Genomic DNA, 23,258 nt, shown 5'->3' with positions numbered 1-23,258 from the left:
TTCTCGTGTGGCCCCGTCTCCATATCTACACTTATCCAATCTTACTTTAAAAGTATGCACACTTGTTGCAGACACTACTTCTTCATTTAAACTGTTCCACGTCTCAATACATCTCTGGAAACTATATTTTTAATATCTCTCAGACATCTTCCTTTTCTCAGCTTTTTACTATGTGATCTTGTGCTTCGGATGTCATATTCTTCTCTCAGGATCAGTTTTTCATTATCCACTTGGTCCATTCCATTGATCAATTTATAAACTTGTATCAGGTCTCCTCTCTCCCTTCTTTGTTCCAAGGTTGGGAGATCCATAGCCTTTAGTCTCTCCTCATATGTCATCCCTTCAAATTCTGGAACCATTCTTGTAGCTATTATTTGTAGCCTCTCCAATTTCCTTATGTGTTTCTTTTTATGAGGGGTCCACACTACTCCTGCATATTCCAATCTGGGTCTTATTATAGTACTTATCAATTTCTTCATCATTTCTTTGTCCATGTAGTGAAATGCTACTCCAATATTCCTTAGCAAATTATATGTTTCTCTAAAATTCTATCAATATGGCTTACTGGTTGATTGTTTTCTTCCATCGTCACTCCTAAGTCCTTTTCCTTTTAATTTCTCCAGTTCTACTCCATCTCCCATCTTATAGATTCCCACAGGTCGTCTTTCACTCTTTCCCATTTCCATGACATGGCTTTTGTTCACATTGAATTCCATTTCCCACTTTTACTCCATTCCCAGATCTTATTTAGGTCTTCTTGCAGTATTTCACAATCCTCCTTTTGCTTTATAACTCTGCACAGTTTCGTATCATCTGCAAACAGATTTATGTAGCTGTTCACTCCTTCTGGCATGTCGTTAATATAAATGAGGAAAAGTATTGGTGCCAATACTGACCCTGTGGCACTCCGCTTTCTACTGCTCTCCACTTGGACTTCATATCTTTAACTACCATCCTTATTTCTCTCCCCCTCAAATAATTTTCTATCCATCTCAATGTGCTTCCTTTTAAGCCACCCTTCTCCTCTAACTTCCATAGTAATCTTGCATGTGGCACTTTGTCAAACGCCTTTTTAAATCCAAATAAATACAGTCAACCCATCCTCTCTCTCTTGTACTCTATCAACTATTCTAGAATAGAAACTCAATAAATTAGTTACACAAGACCGTCTTTTCTAAAACCAAATTGGCTATTTGATATTAATTTGTTGTCTTCAAGGAACTCGATCCATTGTTTCTTTATTATTCTTTCACACATCTTGCATATTACACTAGTTAGTGATACCGGTCTGTAATTTAAAGGTTCTTCCTTCCTTCCGCTCTTATATATGGGAACCACCTCAGCTCTTTTCCATTCTACTGGTACTGTTCCATTTTCTATTGAGCATTTTATGATGTTGTATATAGGACTTGCTAGTTCTTCCCTACATTCTTTCAGTATTCTGCCTGAGACTTCATCTGGTCCCATTGCCTTCTCTTCATCCAGTTCCTTCATTAACTCTTTTATTTCAAGCTTGGTTACTTTAATCTCTTTCATATAGATTGTCTCTCTATTACCCTGTGGCCTTTCAAATTTGGATTCCTTAGTAAAGACCTCCTGGAATTTATTATTTAATAGTTCTGCCATACTTTTGGGTCTTCCACCATCCCATTCTCTCCTTTTAACCTTTCTATTGTTTCTTTTTGCCTAATTTTTCCATTTATGAATCTATAGAACAATTTTGGTTGCTCCTTACATTTTTCGACAATGTCCTTTTCAAGTTCTTTTCCTCTTCCTTCCTCACCTTAACATATTCATTTCTCGCTGCTTTGAAGTTTTCCTTATTTGCTGGATTTCTATTTCTCCTCCACCTTTAACATGCTCCATCTCTTTTCTCCTTTGCCCTAGCACACCTTGCATTAAACCAATCTTTCTTTCCTTCTTCTTTAGGTCTATATTTCGGGACATATTCCCTGACTCCTGTTTTGTATATTTCCAAAAATAAGTTATATTTCTCTTGCACCATCTCTGAGTTTTCCATCTCCCAGTTTACGTTAATAAAATAGTTCTTGAGATTCTCAATATCAGCCTTTCTGTAATTTCTTTGTATGAATCGTCTCTATCTTCCTTTCCCTCTTCTATATCTATTTCTAATATTACATGGTCACTCTTTCCCAATGGGCACTTATACCTTATATCATCATTCATTTGTATACCCTTGTAAAACTAGGTCCAATCTCGCCGGCTCGTCGTTTCCTTTGAATCTTGTGCATTCCTTTACTCTCTGGTCCATCATATTGTCTATCATTAGGTTCAAGAATCTTTCTCCCCAGGCTTCTTCCCCCATACCACTTTCATAATTTTCCCAGTCCACCTCCTTACAGTTGAAATCTCCTACTAATATAACTTTTTTCCTTTCTTTAGCAATTCTTATTAGACACCTTATTGTGTCATCTATTCTTGATTGTTCCATGAATTTGTTTTTGGTGGCACATATGTTACAATGATTGTTAACTCTTTTTTATTAATATGCATCTTAACATACAATACTTCTGCTTTTCCTTCTCCACATTCCACTTGGTTTATCACTATCTCCTTCCTTAACATAATCATGACTTCTCCTCCTCCTTTACCCATTCTGTCTCTTCTCCATACATTATATCTATTATCCAAGTCTATTTTGATTGCCTCATTTAGTTTTGTTTCAGCCAGGCATACAATATCTGGATTTTCTTTCTTTATATAATCTCTTAATTCTAATTTACTTGATAAAACCCCGTCTATGTTCGTATACATCTTTTTTAGTCTCTTGCCTTTATAATTTTTAGTTAAACTTGTTCCACTTTTTTCTCTTCCTTCTTGTTTATATACCTTTTCCTTATACTGCCTCTTAGAATTCTCCAAAAAAATGCCTTTTTTTCCTCTTCTGACCTTTCATTATTCTTTTCCCTTACTGCTGCTGCCAGTTCATTGTATCTCTTTCTTTCTTCCTCATTTCTATTTTTCTTTATATAGGTATCTTTGCAGCCTTCTGTTTCTCTAAGTTTTGTTGTTCTATATAATATTTCTTCTGCTGCTGCTTGTGATTTTAGTAATATTTTAATTGGTCTCGTTTTTTCTTCTTGATATGGTCCCATTCTGTTTATTTCTTTTCCTTCCTCTTCCAAGTTCTGCCTATCTTCGTCGTTTAGATTCTTCAGTAGGTCTTTGACTGATTTCATTTCTTCTTTTTCTCTTTTTGGTCTATATTTTATATTTTTTTCTTTTATTCCAAATACGACTACACTCTTCTTTTTTTCTGCAATTTCTCTAACTAGATTTTATTTTGTCTTGAGGACTCCTATAATTTAATTTGTGATATTTTCTTCTTTTTCTTTAAGTGTATGTGTGTGTGTGTGTGTGTATTTACCTATTTGTGTATTACAGGGCCCGAGCTAAGCTCTCTGTGTCCTGTCTCCTTGTCCATTCCTGTCATATCTCTCTTTCATCTGATTGACACACACCGCATCAACGACATCACTGCTCAGTTTATTCCACTTATCAATGCTACGATGCGGGAAACTGTATTTTCTCGCGTCATTTAGACATGTCTTTTATTAGCTTTTTTCCATGTCCTCGGAGCTGATTACTTGTGGTTACCTTTATCAACTCTCTGTCCAGTATGTCAATCTTGTTCACCAATTTATACATAGTTATCATGTCTCCTCTTGTTCTTCTCTCTTCTAACGTGGTTAGCCCCAGCTCCCTCAGTCTTTCCTCATAGTCTAACTCCTTAAGTCCTGGTACCATCCTTGTTGCCAGCCTCTGTACCCTTTCTACCTTCACATTTTTCTTCATATGCGGTGACCAGACACAAGCTGCATATTCTAACTGGGGTCTTATTAAGGTACATAATATCTTCTTCATCATTCCTTCATCTAGGTAGTGGAACGCAAGGCCAATATTTTGAAGCATGTTATATGTTTTCCCAAAAATCTTGTTAATGTGTTTCTCCGGTGACAAAGTGTTTTGCACGGTTACTCCTAAGTCTTTCTCCTCATTGGTCTCTTTAATTTTCTCATCACCCAGCCTGTAATCCCAGTTTGGTCTGTATCTACTTCTTCCCATTTTCATAACATGGGTCTTGTCTATATTAAATTCCATCTGCCACTCCTTACTCCACTCATATAATTCATCAAGATCTTCCTGTAACTTGTTACAATCTTCCACATACTTTACTCTCCTCATAAGTTTAGTATCGTCCGCAAACATGTTCATGTAACTGTCAATTCCTACTGGCATATCATTAACATAAATCAAAAACATGATGGGACCAAGCACTGACCCTTGTGGAACTCCACTGGTTACCTTCTTCCACTCAGACTTCCTTCCTTTCACCACTGTTCTCATTTCTCTTGCCACTAAAGTAATTTTCCATCCATTTTGCTAGTTTATCATTTACTCTTCCAATCTTCTTTAGTTTCCACATCAGTCTATTGTGTGGTACTTTATCAAAGGCCTTTCTCAAAAGCGGTTCCATCCTACTACCATTCTTATATATAGGCACAATGTCAGCTCTTTTCCACTCTTTCGGGACTAATCCTGTTTGTATGGAGGTTTCTACAATATCAAATACGGGGTTCAACAGTTGATCCTTACATTCATTCATTTAGCTACCTCCCAGATATGCCATCAGGCCCCATTGATTTATTGATATCCAGATTGCTTATAATTTTCCTTACAGCTTCCTTAATAACCATGATGTCCTGTATTTGCTTTATTTCCGTAGGCCTTCCTCCCATAAAATGCTCCTCCTTTGTAAACACTGCAAAAGTTGTCGTTCAAAATTTCAGCTATATCTCCAGCATCCTCATATATTTCTTCCCCATTTTTTTTATCTTTACTATTGCCTCCCTTATATTTAGTTTTCCATTTATGAATTTGTAAAACATTTTTGGGTCACTATCACAGTTTTCCACCATCCTCTGTTCATATTCCTTTTGTACTGTTCTCCTTACTTCAACATATCTATTCCTTGCTGTTTTGTAAACTTCTCTTGATAATACATCACTGTTTTTCTTAAGTTTCTTCCATGCCTTTTCTTTGTTCTTTTTCGCTTCTTCACAATTTCTATTAAACCACTGTTTATTATTTAAAGTCCTCTTTCTGTAATATGGGACAAACTCTTTCACAGCAGAGTTATACAAATCCATAAATTTATCGTATTTCAATTGCATATCCCTTTCCTGGTATACCACGGACTAGTCAATTTCATTAAAGAACTCCCTAATATAATTTAATTTTTCCTCCCTGCGTTCCACAATCTTATTCGTGCTTAATTCCGTATCCAGCTCAAAGCTTAGGACATCATGATCGCTTCTCCCCAAGGGACATTTATGTTCAATTTTCTCTTTTAGAGAGATGCCCCTGGTAAATACCAAATCCAACCTTGCTGCAACATCTTGTCCCCTGTACCTTGTTGGTGATCTCACCCACTGTGTTATCAAGTTATTTGTTGCTACCTTTAACAATTCTTCTGCCCACTAACCACCGTTCACCACTTCGTAGTCTTCCCACACTATTTCTTTACAATTAAAGTCTCCGACTATCATCACTCTATCCTTTCTGATGAGTTCTTGCTTCATTCTGTCTAGAGTATTTCTCATCACCATTTGGTACTGTTCATATTCCCAAGCACTGGTTCTGGGTGGTATGTATACTGTTATAATATTAATGTCCCTCTTGCCATCTGTTATAAGCATACTTATCACTTCCTCATTTCTCTTACTATAGTTCACCTCCTTCACTATTAGATCTTCCTTAGTAAGAACCATTATACCACCACCTCCTTTATTTTTTCTATCATTTCTCCATACTTTGTAGTTTTTTACAACAAACCAGTCTAGCTTTATTTCAGGCCTTAGCTTTGTTTCCACTACACACATTATGTCCGGTTCGTTATTTCTTAGGTAATCCATATATTCTACCCTCTTAGACAGAAATCCATCTATATTCATGTAAGTCACTTGTATTCCATTCCTAGTCTCTTTCTTCCATGTAATGTCTATTCCGCCTGTTTTATCCACCACTTCTTTAGCCTCCCATTTCTCATCCTCCAAAAAAACTTGGTCTTTTCCTCCTCTGCTCTTTCGTCATTCCTCTCTTTCATTTCAGTTACAAGCTCTTTCATTTTCATTTGCTCATCCTGTGACATATTTCTTCTTATGTAAATTGTTTTGGTTTCCTTCGAGTCCTTAAGTTTCCAAGCCCTCCTCAACAAGGCCTTAGCTGCCGCCTGAGACTTTAATTTCAATTTTAATGGTCTATTCTTGCGTTCCTCAAAAGCTCCCAATCTCACACTTTCTTCTACCTCAACATATAGGTCCTCTTCCTCCACAGAGATCTTATTCAGTAAAGACTTAATCCTGTCATTTTCCTTATTCCTCCTATCCTGCCAGTTTCTGTTAGTTTCCTCCCTCAATCCTGTTATGATCACACATTTTTCTTTTCAGCAATATCTCTCACCACATACTCATTTTCTTTTAGTGCCTTTACCATTTCACTCTGCGTAATCATTTTATTTTCCTCTTCCTGCTTTTCACTATCTCCCTAAAGGACCTTTGTACCTCCTGATGTTCATGGTTCACTTCTTTCATCCTAGCATTAATTAGATTAAGGCATTCCTCCTTCCTCAAGTCCCCTTTGGATATTTTCATCTCCATTTCCAGGAGTTTAGCCTTCATCTCTTCACATTGTTTCCTTAGTTGTTGGTTTTCTTTCTCCATCTCTACTTTTTCCTTCAATAGGTCTTTATTTGCTATCGTTAACAAATAGATCTCTTTTTTGAACGAATCATTCTCGGCTATAACTCTATCCAGTTTTTCTTCTATGGACAAAATGTTTAGGAACTTACTGTCCAGTGCCTGGATTCTTGCATCCATATCTAATTTCTCCAGTCCTCTTGGAGTAGTTACAAAACCTTCAAAATCCTTAGGTTGTCTATAGCCGCCATGTTTGTTATCGTCAGCTGATTCTCCAAAACAATCACCGCCCACACTCTCTCTCACCACTCTCCATATCCTCACTTTCAACACTATGCACAATAGGACATCAACAGGACACTAACTTAGAGGTACCGGGCCCTGTAATACCATAGGTATTTTCACTTCTTCCGTCCGCAGTCAGAGACGAGCCGTCCTCTCTCAGCGACCATTGTGTGTGTGTGTGTGTGTGTGTTTTGTTCAAGGAACAAGAGAGAAATGGATAATCTTGTCTAATGTGTCAGATTTAGAAATTTGTAAGAGTGAATGATATATGTGCATCAGTTGATAATTCAGAAAGGATTTAAGCTATTTTAACATTGATTAATTTCAAGATTTCAAGTGTTGACAGTTGACAGCTGTGTGTGTGTGTGTGTGTGTGTGTGTGTGTGTGTGTGTGTGTATTTACCTAATTGTATTTACCTAATTGTAACATACGGAAAGAGCTATGCTCGTTGTCCCGTCTCCATATCTACTAATGTCCAGCTTTTTCTTAAAATCATGAATATTCCTTGCGTTGACCACTTCCACGTCTAAACTATTCCATGCTTCCACCCTTCTATGAGGGAAGCTATATTTTTCACATCTCTCCTATAAGTGGCCATTTTAGTTTTTTCCCATGCCCTCTCGACATTCTTTCATTCCACATACACAGATCTTCCCTATCCATTTTTTCCATGCCAATCATCACTCTGTATATTGCTATCAGGTCTCCCCTTTCTCTTCTGTTTTCCAGGGTCGGAAGTTGCATTCTGTTCAGTCTGTCTTCATAAGTCAAATCTCTTAAGTCAGGCACCATTTTTGTTGCAGCCCTCTGTACTTTCTCTAGTTTCCTTATGTGTTTCTTTAAGTTCGAGCCCACTGTATTGTTGCATATTCAAGCCTCGGTCTTATCATTGCAGTAATTATTTTCTTCATCATTTCTTCATCTAAATATACTGAACGCCACTCTTATGTTCCTCAATAAGTTCAATACTTCTCCAATTATTTTGTTTATATGTCTCTCTGGCGATAGGTCATTGGTAATTGTCACCCCAAGGTCTTTTTCTTCATGACTGGTTTTATGTCTTCATTTCCTATCTTGTACATACTCCTGATTCTTCTTTCACTCTTGCCAAACTCTAATTTCTTGCATTTTGTCGTGTTGAACTCCATTTGCCATGTACAGCTCCATTTCCATATTCTGTCCAAGTCTTCCTGGAGTAGTTCGCAATCTTTGTCACATCTCACTTTTCTTAACAATTTTGCATCGTCTGCAAATAGGCTCACATAACTGGACACCCCATCCACCATGTCATTTATGTAGACCGAAACATTACTGGTGCCAACACTGATCCCTGTGGAACTCCACTCTCCACCAAGCCCCATTCTGATGGTCTGTCCTTAATTATTGTTCTCATTTCTCTTCCTACCAAAAAGTCTTCCATCCATTTTAGTAAACTGCCATGCACTCCTCCTACCATTTCAAGTTTCCAGATCAGTCTCTGGTGTGGTACCTTATCAAAGGCCTTTTTTAAATCCAGATATATTCCATCAGCCCAACCATCTCTTTCCTGTATTACATCTATCACCCTCGAATAGTAACATATCAGGTTTGTCGTGCATGAACGCCCTTTTCTAAAACCAAATTGACGTGTGTGTGTGTGTGTGTGTGTTTGTGTGTCATAGAGTAAGAAAATAGAAAAACGTGTATTGCAGAAACACTTGAGTTTCAAAGTTGAATTAAAAAAAGAGAAAGGAATGAATTAATTAGTGTGATAGATGTAGGGAATAGACTTAGTTATGAATTTGTCATTACTGGTTCTTTAAACGAAGATTAGATAGATGTATGGATGAATGGTTGATAAGTTGAAATAGGCAGATAAGTTTCATACAGTGATTACCACATGTAGGCAACTTCTTGAAGCTTTGCTTGTGTTCTTATGTATGTGGTGTTTGGTAATGGTGGCTCTGGTTTTGCAGGACAAAAGTTGGTCGGAATCGCCATATGAAGGAGGGCCATGCCTTCACTTGCTATGTATGTGGCTGGGAGGGTCACAGCAAGACCAAGTATGAGATCCACATCTCCACTGTCCACTGTAACCAGCAGGCTCGCTGCCTCGCCTGCAGGTGTGTGCTCCTCTCATTTGTGTTGACTTATTGAACTTGTAATGGCAATGCATGTAGTCAGTTTACAAGAACTATGCTAGCATTATTTTTTCGGACATTCACACGAGTTGAGAATGAAGGTTGAGAATGAGACCTAAATGTGAAGCCAGTTGATTCCTAACAAGCTACAGTGTTGGCCTCTTCATAAACATTATTGTTGATGTTAACTTTGCAAAATTTCTTATCACTTGAAAAAATATTGCACTTTTGTTAAATTAGAGTGATAATGACGTCTTCATTGATTTTGCATTGAGTGTTTTGGTAAAGAGTGATTAATGTTAACTTCACAAAATATTTATTAATAGTTGAAGTTTTGCAATATTGTTTTGTAGAGTGATCAATAATAAATTAGTCTTACATTCAACAGTTTCTTTGATGAGTTTTGGTTGTAAGGCAGTCTGTCACTAGTATAATTATTTCTGCTTGATGTGACTTACAGGAAAGATTTTCCCGGCTATGAGGCATACAAGCAGCACATGAAGGAGATGCATTCCACCAGTATTGTGACCTCTACCTCCACATCCACCAGTAGCTCTGTTGTTACCAACTCCACCACCACCACCACTACCACCACCACTACTGCTGCTGCAACCACTACCGCCACTTCCTCTGCTGCTGTCGCCATCAAGACAGAGGTGGAGTCAGATGCTCGGCTGGAGGAACAAATAAAGAAGGAAGACCAAAGTGATGTTGTCATGGAAGAAAAACATGATCCTGGCAGTTCAGACTTCAAGTATGGAAGAAAATGCATTGGTTTGCATTAGGCTACTTTTAGAGACTGGCACTTTCATTGGGTCTTCTTATTGACTGGCGTCTGTCCTCTGTCTATCTATCTGTCTATCTGTACATAAAGCTGGCAATCTTATAGCACAGCATGTTGTGTACTGCTTATGCAAACTAAATATTTCTTTCTTTATAGGGAGATGAATTCGTGCAGTGATCAGAGCTGTCCATACTGCAGCAAGACCTTTACTCGCCGTAGTCGCCTGCGCAGGCACCTCAACTACCACCTGGGCAACAGAACCTTCATGGTGAGCCTTGCTGAGTGGCCTGTGGTGTTACTGAGTTGTGTATTGAGAAGGGCAGAACAGAGGCAGTGCTTGGTGTATGGAGAAAATGGTGGAGGAATACCATTGAAATATCAGGAACTGAAGGTATAATGAAAGAAGTGTTGGAAGAATACTTTTGAAACATCAGGAAAGAAAGGCATTGAAAGAAGTGTTGAAGCATCAAGGGAAAAGTGTTTGATGCAGTAAAGGAAGTGTTGGAGAGGTGCCTTTGAAACATCAGGAAAGAAGTGTTTGGTATAGTGAAGGAAATTATAGAAGTATTGAAGTATCAAGACCCGTCCACACCAGGAAACATTGTTTGGAAACAATGTTCCCCAACTGTTCTAAACAGTTTGGAAACGGTTTCTCGGAAACTATTTGCAAACAGTTTGGAAACTATTTCCAAACAGCTTGGAAACAGTTTGCAAACTGTTTGGAAACTTTTTCCACACAATGTTTCCTGTCCAGACTTCAGTTGTTGTCAGGATGCCTGTGAGTGTAGAAATTGCTGCAGCAGCCTCTGTATTTTACATTACGCCTGCAGAAAGTTTATCAACAATATCTGTCAAGGCATCCATCTTCTTCATCCTATTCTTATAATCTCCACATGTCACATGCCACAATGCTGGGGATGAATGGAGCAATTCAATAAGTTCTAGAGTTTTCTCTGCTGACCGCATGGTGTCACAGCAAGCATCGTGCGGGTACTGATTTATCACCTCCACCATACACACACACGCACACACACTGCATAGTGTAGTGGTTAGCATGCTCGACTCACAATTGAGAGGGCCAGGTTCGAGTCCCGAGAAGCGGCGAGGCAAATGGGCAAGCCTCTTAATGTGTAGCCCCTGCTCACCTAGCAGTAAATAGGTACGGGATGTAACTCGAGGAGTTGTGGACAATGATGGGATCAGCAATGCGGAGCCCATTCCACTACCTGTTGTGTTTACATAGGTCTGAGTGGTGCTTGTTTTCAGAAAAACATTGCAGGGCAATATGAGCAAGGAAAAGAGAGACGTTGAGGATTTCCAACCAGGAGGCAGGTATTGATACCAAAGGAGGAATGCAGGAGGATGAATATGTTGATGAGGGAGAGGGGGCATTTGGAGGGTTTGGTACGGCAACCACTGCCCTCCATAAGAGCGTGTTAACACTAGAAAGGAAAGTGGATAAGTGGATAAAGGAGAGTATGAGAATAAAAGAGAATGAAGAACATGATAGAGAGTGTCAGAAGAACTTGAAAGAAAGGATAAGAAGAGTGGAAAAAAATGAGAAAAGACTAATAGCAGAAAACGAGGAACTTAAAAAGGAATAGGCCAAGTATAAGAAACAGCTGGAGGAAGAACTCAGTAAAGTCGAGAAAGAAAAAGAGAATCTGAAAGATCTGGTAAATAAGGAAGAGGAGAGAGTACAGGATGTGATTAAGAAAGAAGTACATGCATGGAGAGTCCAAGATAAGAAAGACAAGGATAATTTTCAGGTGATACAGGAACAGCTAAAAGAAAGAGATGAGAATATGGCAAAAAAATGGTAGGAGTCCTTAAGGAAAAAGAAAATCTATTAAGGGAAATTGCAGAAAAGAAAAAGAGTGTAATGATTTTTGGACTGAAAGAAAATAATGTAAAATATAGACCAAGAAGGGAAAAAGAAGAAATGAAATTGGTCAAAGACCTACTAAAGAATCTAAATGATGAGGATAGGCAGAACTTAGAGGAGGAGGTAGAAGAAATCAACAGAATGGGACCATATCAGGAAGGAACAGTGAGACCAACTAAGTTATTACTAAAATCACAGTTATTACAAAAATACTACAGAAGAAATATTATATAGAACAACAAAACTTAGAGAAACAGAAAGTTGCAAGGATATATATATATATATATATATATATATATATATATATATATATATATATATATATATATATATATATAAAGAAAAGTATAGAAATGAGGAAGAAAGGAAGAGACACAACGAATTAGCCTGTTTGCACTTAACGTTTTCATGCCAGACCGCTAGATTTTGTAATTCTTGCTGGAAAATAAGTACTTTTTGGGGCAAGTTTTACAAGCTTACATGGGTGTATAGTTGCACACAAATGCATCCGAAATTTAAGTAAATTAATTTCATGATAACTAGTTGACTGAATATAACATTGTTTGAGCCTCAATTCATAATTTCAGATGATGTTCTTAAAACATCATAAAATTGTATCAAGGCAAGCAACTTATCATTTCATACTATTATCAATGGATGTATATATACACAATTTCATTTGAGTATAGCAAACAACAGACAAGTCCATGCAGTACATAGAAAACATAGTATTGTGTCGCAGACTTAATGCTTTCCGGTACGATATCGCCAGCTGCTGGCAGCAAATCACAACATTCCAAGCCTTACCAGTCTTCTTAATTAACGGCGCGAAGTTTAGTGCGTCGTACGTCTGCCAGCGGTGCTGATTGTTTTTATTTCACTGAATATCTTTATATTTAGGACATGACAGTGATATCCATATTTTTCAACACTCAGATAAAATGCAGAAACCGAAATTGGCATAATTTTATTTTAAGTGCTCTTACTTACTTAAATTAAAATGATTATCTGTTTTTTAACTTTATCTTATAATTTCATTAACAAAGACTTTTCATACACCAGCAAGTTAGAATAATAACATTGAATTATGCTTTTAATTTTAAATGCACATGTGCAACAATTCATGTTGTACTTTTTCTACATCGATTTCCAGATTAGCTAAGTCACCCCTTTGCCCCAGGAACTCGGAGACAATTAAAAATTCTAGCGCTGATAGGTGTCTACGAGCCTAGCTGCGAACAGGCTAATTAGTGGCAGAAGCAAGGGAAAAAAATAATGAAAGGTCAGAGGAGGAGAAGAAGGCATTTTTTGGAGAGTTCTAGGAGACAGGATAAAGAAATGGTATATAAAAGAGAAGGAAGAGGAAAAGGTTGAGTAAGTTTAACTAAAAGTGATAAGAGCAAGAGATTAAAAATGATGTATATGAACATAGATGGGGCTTTATCAAGTAAATTAGAATTAAGAGACCACATAAAGAAAGAAGAACCGGATATTGTGTGCCTGACTGAAACAAAATTAAGTGAGGCAATAAAAATACATAGATGATAGGTATAATGTATGGAGGAGAGACAGAGTGGGTAAAGGAGGAGGAGGAGGAGTCATGATAATGTTAAGAAAAGAGATGGTGGTAAACTGAGTGGAGTGTGGGGAAAGAAAAGCAGAAGTACTATATGTTAAGATGCATATTAATAAAAAAGAGTTAACAATCATTGGAGCATATGTGCCACCAAAAACAGATTCATGAACCAATCAAGAATATAAGGACATGATAGATGACACAATGAGTCTCACGAGTCATTAAAGAAAGGAGAAAAATTATATTAGTAGGAGATTTCAACTGTAAGGAGGTGGACTGGGAAAATTATGAAAGTGATGTGGGAGAAAGATTCCTGAATCTAATGATAGATAATATGATGGAGCAAAGAGTAAAAGAAAACACAAGATTTAGAGGAAACGACGAGCCAGCGAGATTGGACCTGGTTTTTACAAAGGGAATACAAATGAACGATGATAGAAGATATAAGTGCCCATTGGGAAAGAGTGACCATGTAATATTAGAAATGGATATAGAGGAGGGAAAGGAAAATAGAGACGAATCATACAAAGGAGACTGATTAAATTACAGAAAGGCTGATAATGAGAATCTCAAGAACTATTTCAAAAACGTTAACTGGGAGGAGATGGAGAATTCAGAAAGGGTGCAAGAGAAATTGCGATGTTTGAGTCTCCAAACTGTTGTTCGAAAACATCTATTTTGAGTGAAGCAGCTCCAGTGCGGGTTTAGCTGTACTAACTGAGTGCACAATGTACTATCTGTGTAGTACTACGCCTCAGGGTATCGCTGAAACATCTCATTAAAAATGAGGCCCCACGCACATAGGAAAACACTATCCTCAAAATAGAATCAGCACAAAAGCGCAGTAACCCCTACCTACGAACCTACGAACACAATAGCGCAGTTACCCCTACCAAAAGGAACCAAACCCCCCCCCATACCTGACCTCCCTACATCCCATTTTCTATCTCTGGGAGGTCACTCTCTTGATAAGAAGATGCCGTTCCATGTGAAGCGCGAGAACAGAGACTGGCGAAGGATGACCGGGGGAGGGAGCGAAGCGGAGGAAGAGGGACCCAATCACCCGCACTGGAGCTGCTTCACTCAAAATAGATGTTTTCGAACAACAGTTCGGAGACTCAAACATCGCATTTTGAGGTACAATCAGCTCCAGTGCGGGTTTAGCTGCATCACAAGTGGAGGAAGGATCCGCCGCCAGACTATACTGAAAGGGAAGGGTACTGTAAACCTCTAACCTGGCAGAAAAAGGACGGTCCTAGAGAGCAGCATACCTGGACCGGTGTGTGGAGGACGGTCCGGTAGAGCTGAGGCAACCTTTGGGAGGGGTGAGGTCTGGTCCCGTCGGGTGAACGCAGACTTCCCCCGAAGCTATCATCCCCCAAAGTCCGACCCGTCAGGTCGGAGAGGGGGGTCCGGGAGGAGTAAGAGGGGCTCTGGAAGCGGCAAAGACTCCTTCTACCGGAGGGTAGGGAAAGAGTCCCGCGTCGTTGCCGTGTAAGAAGGGGGGTGAGGTCCGGACCCGTTGGGTGGCTGACGACCTTCCCTGACGCTGCCATCCCCAACTCCGACCCGTCAGGTCGAAGAGGAGGGTCCGGGAGGCGGAGGAGGCCCTGCCATGGAGGTGCAAGGGACCTCCTCCAGCGTGTGATCCAGATAGTGGGCTACGAAGGAGCGGTCCGAAGCCCACTGTCCATGCTCCCGTACCTGGTCCAAGGAGAAGTGGCAAAGGAAAGCCATGGTGGCCGACATGGCCCTCACTTCGTGCCCCTTTGGTGCCTGTCCTGGATCCGCCTCCTCTATCACCCCGCAGAGGACCTTTGAGATGTGGATCCTGGAAAGGGGCTTGTGGGTGTCAGGCCAGATGAACAGACAGGTATGTTGGGAACCGGAAGTTGACCCAACATACTGTCGCAAGGACTCCACAGGGCAGAGGGGGTGGTGGTGAAGTCCCTCCATCCACGCCTGGAGCATCATGGGGCCCAAGGAGTGTCCTTCCCTCTCATTCTTGGCCAAGAACTTGGAAGTAACCCTTTTTCAGTAAATCCAGGACCCGTCCTCTGATGGTGATGTTAAACCCCAAAGACAAGGGGTCCGCCAGAGCAGCTGCATAGGTGGAGACGGTCGGGGCAGCTCTGCGTCTGACATGGAACATAAAGGACAAGAAGTCATAAACCAGAGGTAAGGAAATATATGATAAAGGGCGATTGCAGAGAAAAAGCTGGAAAGCCTTCCATGCCGACTCGTACTGGCGGAGGGTGGAATTCCTGGACCCCTTGATGACATCAGAGGAGACCGCAGGCGAGAGGGAGGTTGTCAAGCACGCCTGCAGAAACTCCACGCGTGAAAGCTGGAGGATATTCCAGACTGACGGACGCCATGGCCCCGTACCGCCAGTCTGTTGAGAGGTAGAGGGGAAGGACACCAGAGCAGAAGACGTTGGCACCAGGGCTGGGCCTTCCAGAGAGGGGCGATGAGAAGAACTCGGCCCCTGAACGTCTCCAGCTTGCGCACCACCTCCGTCATCACCGTCGTCGCTGGGGGCGGAAAAAGATAGACGAACCTCCATGTGCTCCAATCCATGAGAAGAGAGTTCGGCCCTCCTGTGGCCGTGACCACGCTCCTGGTGATGTACTGTGGGAGCTGATGGTTCTCCGATGAAGCAAACAGGTCCACCTCGGGCAGACCGAACAACTCCACTAGATCCGTGAAAACGTCTGGGTCAAGCGACCATTCCACTGAGGAAGTGTCGCTGCGGGACAACGCGTCTGCCCAGACATTGTCCCTGCCCGGCACGTGCACGGCTGACAGTGTAAGATGGCGCGACGCTGCCAGGTTGAAGAGGGCCTCGGATGTCCTGAGGAGGGAGATTGACCGGGAGGAACCCATCTTCTTCACACACTGGACTGCCACTACGTTGTCCATGTAGAAGCAGACGTGGAGTTGTCGGAGGTCCACCTGTTGCTGAAGGAAAAGCAGAGGCACCGTCAACTCCCTCACGTTGACGTGCCTCTACGCGTCGGCCTGCTCCCAGCGTCCCCGGCCCTGTCGACCGTCGGACGCCTGGAAGCCCCAACCGCTGTCCAAAGCGTCTGTGTAGACTTGGAGCTGCGGCGCTGACCGCCTCCAAGGAACCACAGTCTCCAGAAGGCCCGGGGACAACCACTGACGCAGCAGCCGGTGAAGGTGTGATGGAACCGGGCTCAGACGGTGCGGAGCCGTCCGTGGAAACACCCTGTTGCCTTCCCACCAGAGCCTCCTGCACCACAGAGGCCCCAGTGGTGTCACCTGGGCTGCAAAAGTCAAGGAGCCCATGAGCCTCGTCCACATGCGGTGGGTGAAGGTGGTGGACCAGGAGGCCCTCCTGACCCGCTGCAGGACCTTCCTCCGATTGTCCTCGGACAGGCAGATGGTAGAGGTCCGAGTATCCCACCACATGCCGAGCCACTGCAGAACTTGAGTGGGCTCGAGACGAGACTTGGGGAAATTGAAGTGGAACCCGAGCGATTCGCTGATGGAGATGGTCCGGGTGGTTGCATCTTGGGCTTCCTCCTTTGACGACCCCTGGACGAGCCAATCGTCCAGATACATTATGGTTCTGATGTTTACGTCCGCCAGCATTGATGCCAGAGTCTTCGTGATCTTGGTGAAGACCCGTGGTGCGATGTTCAACCCGAAGGGCAGGACTGTAAAAACGCAGGACGCGGGAGCGGTCCTGCACTGCCAGGTAGGACTGGAAACGCGGACCTATTGGCACATGCCAATAAGTATTGGCGAGGTCCAGGGAAGTTAGCCAAGAGTGCGGAAGAAGAGACTCCCTGACCTGCTTGAGCGTTACCATCCTGAAGTGATGACACTCGATGTGGGCGTTGAGAGCCGAAAGGTCGACGACCAGCCGGGGGTCCTGCCTGTCCCGCCGAGGTACCAAGAAGGGACGTGACAGGAAGACAGGGCCGAAAAACTCCTCCAGAACTCCATGGAGGAGCATCTCCTACAATATCGCCGAAAGCTGAGGTGAAGTTGAAGTGAAGGGAGGAGGCATCCGTAGATGCGGGGCACGGCCTTGAGCCCACTCCCAGGAGAGGCCTCGACGAACCACCCTGCCCGCCCCTGTGCCGACCAGCCACTTGTCGGCCGCGTTGGACAGGTGACCCAGCACTGGGGAGTCACCGCCGCGACCCCCGGGGTGCAGCGGAGGTAGTCCGAAAGGGCTGGTCTGAAGCTCTGCAGGTAGAGAGACCGCCGTCCTGACACGGCAGAGCTCTCCTATCTCTTGAAGAGGACTGGGCCTGGCGAGAAGCTGACGGGTAGGGGAGGAATCTGTTGGAGGTCATCTGGAAGTGCGACGGGCCTTGGTATCGAGGAGGGGCAGCTCGAGATGAAGAAGCGCGCGCTCTCGCAGAACCTGAGCGGCCTGGTGGAGCTCCCCGGAAAACCACTGCAACCTGAGGGGACCGTGCGAGAGCATCCGCGACCGACTGTATAGACCCAAAGGAAGCTCTCAGCGGATCTCCCCATGAGAAGGGCCGACTGCGCTGGAGATGGCAGAGGAGCCACAGCTTGCCTCCAGCAGGCTAAGTGGGCTGAGAGAGCTTGAGTGAATGAAGAAGCCATCGCCGGAGCCCCTTGCCAGAGGGCGAAGCGCAGTAGAGGCAGGAGGTTAGCGCACAGGAGTGAAGAGGACACCCGTGTGTTCAGATCCTGCCTCTGTGACAGAACTGTCAAAATCTTCTCCGCCGTCAGCAAGGCCTGAAAAGAGGAAAAGGCATCCAAAGCAAAAGCCTTGTCCTTTTTGGCCTGCCTCACCATCTCCGACGAAGGGGTGGCCAAGGGCGGAGGAAAGGAGGGTGGAGAACGTGCCGATAGCCAGACTCCCACCGGGTCCAGAGAGTCCCCAACCGGAAGTAGAGGAGTCTTGGGCTTTGCAGACGGTCTGGAAACAGGAGCACTTTGGGTCCGTGCCACCGACTGATCCCACCAGTCCCTGGCCACCTTAAGGAACTGGTCTGCCTGGCCCACCGTCCATGACACGCCCATCGAGCGTCGCGTCGATTCCTCACCCTCGGAGGAAAGGGAAGGAGGAGACAGGCCCGCAAACAAAGAGAGGACCGAAAGGGAGCGCGAGAGTTCGTCCACGGTCGGTAACGGCAGGGTAGGAGAAGGCTGGGTCGCTTGAGAGAGAGGACGGAAATGCCAGGAAGGAAGAGGAGAGTGGCACGACGTCCCCCAGCACACCTCCTGGCCAAGCACTGGAACCGCCTCCCTGGGAGGCTTCATCTCGGCGGAGTAAGATGACCGACCCGGCGACCTGAGACACCTGCCAATCTGGAGGCACAGGAGCCCACGACTCTGGCAGAACCTCAGCTCCAACTCCTCCTCCGAAGGGGGGGCGTCCGAGACAGGGGACGAATCCACCCCGTACGGCTGAGACGCCGGACTAGAGAGGGGAAGTGGTGTAGCAGGGTGAGGGTCCGCCACTAGGGGAGGAGCCGAGGACTGGGCGCACGGCAGAGGAGCAGCAGAGGAGAGATGGGCCAAAATCCCCGAGAGGAGCTCATGAATGTTAGGAGGCAGAGGCTCCGAGGGGGCCCAGGGGAGCGGAAGGCGGCACCACTGGAGACGGATCCCGGCACGGGATCGAAAGTACCGAAGATGGCCCGGTACCGGCTCCTCCACGACCGAAGAAGGGGGGATGAGAGCCAGCAGAGGATGGGGTGGACGGGACCGCCGTCCGAGAGCCCCGCCCATGAAAGCCAGGCGGAAAGCTTCGTCCTTCCAGACCGCATGCTTCCCTTCCTCTTGGCCGAACGCTGCACCGCCTCCCACGATCGGCGCAGCGAAGTGTACTGGAGGCAAAGCTTATCTACCTTGCCCACAGATTGGAGGAATTTCACATTTTCCCAGCACTTCTCACACTTGTCAGTGTCAAACAAGAAGTCCTTTGAAACACAAGGACGATGGGGCACACACAAGTCATGGCCATCGCATGAAAACTCATATGCGCACCCCTTGCCATCAGAGGAAAACTGGCACTTGGAAGTAGGCATGATGAACTGAAAAGAAATCACACGTAAAACACTACCTTATCGCTCCTAACATGGGCGCAGAACCGCCATAAAAATGGCATCAAAACACTGCACACGCACAGGGAGCCGAACAGCAAAGGCCATGAGCACACCGAACGAAAAAAGGGCACTAACGCACTCGAGAACCTTCGAGAACACCTGCCGGCTCCCTCACCATATGGTCACTATAAACACACATAATAAAAGCACCACACTGCACTAAAACACACGAAAAGGGCACAGCACAGAATAATCTGTCCATAAATCCAATATTCTTGCCAAAAAGCAAGAGGAAAACAGAAAAGAAACGCCCAGGAAAAAACACCGGCTCTAAGAGCCGGCGATACGGGCGCAAGCGAGTGTAGGTCCGGCTACCACGAGCGCTGAAACATGGAATGGCGTCTTCTTATCAGGAGAGTGACCTCCCAGAGATAGAAAACGGGATGTAGGGAGGTCAGGTATGGGGGGTTTGGTTCCTTTTGGTAGGGGTAACTGCGCTATTGTGTTTGTAGGTAGGGGTTACTGCGCTTTTGTGCTGATTCTATTTTGAGGATAGTGTTTTCCTATGTGCGTGGGGCCTCATTTTTAATGAGATGTTTCAGCGATACCCTGAGGCATAGTACTACACAGATAGTACATTGTGCACTCAGTTAGTACAGCTAAACCCGCACTGGAGCTGATTGTACCTCAAAAATAACATATTTTTGGAAATATACAAAACAGGAATCAGGGAATATGTCCCAAAATATAAACCTAAAGAAGAAGGAAAGAAAGATTGGTTTAACTTAACACAAGGTGTGCTAGGGCAAAGGAGAAAAGAGATGGAGCATGGAAAAGTGGAGGAAAAATAGAAATCCAGAAAATAAGGAAAACTTCAAAGCAGCGAGAAATGAATATGCTAAGGTGAGGAAGGAAGAGGAAAGAAACTATGAAAAGGACATTGTTGAAAAATGTAAGGAGCATCCAAAATTGTTCTACAGATTCATAAATGGAAAATTAAGGCAAAAACAAACAATAGAAAGGTTAAAAGGAGAGAATGGGATGGTGGAAGACCCAAAAAGTATGGCAGAACTGTTAAATAGTAAATTTCAGGAGGTCTTTACTAAGGAATCTAAATTTGAAAGGCCACAGGGTAATAGAGAGACCGTCTATATGAAAGAGATTAAAGTAACCAAGTTTGAAATAAAAGAGATGAAGAAACTGGATGAAGAGAAGGGAATGGGACCATATGAAGTCTCAGGAAGAATACTGAAAGAATGTAGGAAAGTACTAACAAGTCCTATATGCAACATCATAAAATGTTCAATAGAAAATGGAACAGTACCAGTAGAATGGAAAAGAGCTGAGGTGGTTCCCATATACAAGAGCAGTAGGAAGGAAGAACCTTTAAATTACAGACCAGTATCACTAACTAGTGTAATATGCAAGATGTGCGAGAGAGTAATAAAGAAACAATGGATCGAGTTCCTTGAAGACAACAACTTATTATCAAATACCCAATTTGGTTTTAGAAAAGGTTGGTCGTGTGTAACAAAATTACTGAGTTTCTACTCTAGAATAGTTTAAGGAGTACAAGAGAGAGAGAGGGATGGGTTGGCTGTATTTATTTGGATTTAAAAAAGGTGTTTGATAAAGTGCCACATGCAAGATTACTGTGGAAGTTAGAGGAGAGGGGTGGACTAAAGGGAAGTACATTTAGATGGATGGAAAATTATTTGAGAGGGAGAGAAATAAGAATGGTAGTTAAAGATATGAGGTCCAACTGGAGAGCAGTAGAGAGCAGAGTGCCACAGGGATCAGTATTGGGGCCAATACTTTTTCTCATATATATATAAATGACATGCCAGAGGGAGTGAACAGCTACATAAATCTGTTTGCGGATGATGCAAAACTGTGCAGAGTTATAAAGCAAAAAGAGGATTGTGAAATACTACAGGAAGACCTAAATAAGATCTGGAAATGAAGTGAGAAGTGGGAGATGGAATTCAATGTGGACAAAAGCCATGTCATGGAAATGGGAAAGAGTGAAAGACGACCAGTGGGAATCTATAAGATGGGAGATGGAGTAGAACTGAAGAAAGTGAAAAAGGAAAAGGACCTAGGATGGAAGAAAACAATCAACCGGTATGCCATATTGATAAAATTTTCAGAGAGACATATAATTTGCTAAGGAATATTGGATTAGCATTTCACTACATGGACAAAGAAATGATGAAGAAATTGATAAGTACTAAAATAAGACCCAGATTGGAATATGCAGGAGTTGTGTGGACTCCCCATAAAAAGAAACACATAGGAAGTTGGAGAGACTACAAAAGAATGGTTCCAGAATTTGAAGGGATGACATGAAGAGAGACTAAAGGTGATGGATCTACCAACTCTGGAACAGAGAAGGGAGAGAGGGGATCTGATAAAGTTTATAAATTGATGAATGGAATGGATTAAGTGGATAATGAGAAACTGATCCTGAGAGAGGATTATGACTTTTGAAGCACAAGATCACATAGTAAAAAAATGAGGAAGGGAAGATGTCTGAGAGATGTTAAAAAATATAGTTTCCCGCAAAGATGTGTTGAGACGTGGAACAGTTTGAGTGAAGAAGTGGTATCAGCAACAAGTGTGCATAGTTTTAAAGAAAAATTGGATAAGTGTAGATATGGAGACGGGGCCACATGAGCATAAAGCCCAGGCCCTGTAAAACTACAACTAGGTAAATACACACACAGTGTTTCCCATTCTGGATGGGGAAACAGATACACATGAAATTTTGTTTGGAAACTGTTTCCAAACAGTTTGCAAACTTTGTTTCCAAACTGATTGCAAACTGTTTCCAAACAGTTGGTAAACTGTTTGCAAACTGTTTCCAAACAGTTGGGAAACTGTTTGGAAACTGTTTAGAAAAAGTTGGGAAACATATTTTCGAAACACTGTTTCCTAGTGTGGAGAGGTCTTCAGATGCACAGGCAAGGGTATTATCAAGCATTTTATAAGAAAGTGAATATGCTTATCTCTGTGTTAGGCTATCCTAGTTTAACTTGACTGTTGAATCCATATAAATGAAATGATACAGTGTTGAATTGAATATAAATACTAAAATGCTTCTTTTGTTGTAGTGTAAGATATGCACCAAATGTTTTGTGGAGAAGAGCGGCCTTGATGCACACCTGCTTACTCACTGCCCCGTCAACAAGGAGTGCTCTCAGTGTGGCAAGGTGTTCAAGACAGAGCGCACCATGACCCGTCACCTCAGGACTCACCTCAACATGACCTACACCTGCAATATCTGCAACAAACAGTTTCGTCACGAGGAGTCACTGCGGGTGCACAAGTCGGTCCACAAGGAAGGGGGTGCGTCTGACATATGGTGATACTTTGTCTCAACCATTAAGAAAGTGTGGAAGTGTATTGGTAGCCATCCAGTGAGGCACAACCAGGTGACCATTATATGGCAAGGAAAACACCCTCATGCTTGCCATTAACTGGTGAGAGGCATTCATGCAAAGGATATCATACTGTATTCCATACATATTTGAAAAAGATTATTTGGGTATTTTTAGGGTTTATGATTTTTGAAGTCTTTATTTAATTGGTACTTATATGTCTTTATTTGTTCAGAATTCCTTCAAGGTTTTTAGAGTCCTGTAACCTTCTTTTTCATATATCTCAAGCTACATACTTGCTTGAGTGAGAGGTCCACATCACAGTTATAAAGGCTGCCATTATCATGGAACATAGTTAATAGGCAGGTAGTGCCACCCAATACAGGCCTTCAGGCTGGGAGCACACGAGCGACATTGTGGCGGGGTTTAGCAACTGTGGCACCATG

At 42.8% G+C, this 23,258-nt stretch overlaps 2 protein-coding genes across 7 annotated transcripts in view; one reads left to right on the top strand and one right to left on the bottom strand.

Annotated features, from left to right (window-relative positions):
• The window catches only part of LOC123512657, a 357,957-nt gene that overhangs the window by 110,988 nt on the left and 223,711 nt on the right, over positions 1-23,258 (bottom strand). The window lies entirely within an intron of this gene.
• LOC123512655 overlaps positions 1-23,258 on the top strand; it is a 46,087-nt gene that overhangs the window by 4,187 nt on the left and 18,642 nt on the right. For all 6 annotated transcript variants that reach the window (XR_006677154.1, XR_006677155.1, XM_045269127.1 and 3 more), the window contains 4 exons: positions 8,961-9,107; positions 9,586-9,879; positions 10,066-10,177; positions 22,546-22,780. Coding sequence is in view for 4 of the 6 variants with exons in the window: in XM_045269127.1 (XP_045125062.1) it covers positions 8,961-9,107; positions 9,586-9,879; positions 10,066-10,177; positions 22,546-22,780 (788 nt within the window). In the remaining 2 variants the exon portion in view is untranslated. The remainder of the gene's footprint in view (positions 1-8,960; positions 9,108-9,585; positions 9,880-10,065; positions 10,178-22,545; positions 22,781-23,258) is intronic.

This window comes from Portunus trituberculatus, chromosome 34 (genome assembly GCF_017591435.1).
Source record: "Portunus trituberculatus isolate SZX2019 chromosome 34, ASM1759143v1, whole genome shotgun sequence".
NCBI classification, from domain to species: Eukaryota; Metazoa; Arthropoda; class Malacostraca; order Decapoda; family Portunidae; genus Portunus; species Portunus trituberculatus.
The sequence above is the reverse complement of the archived record's forward strand: the minus strand, read 5'-3'. Positions and strand labels throughout refer to the sequence as shown.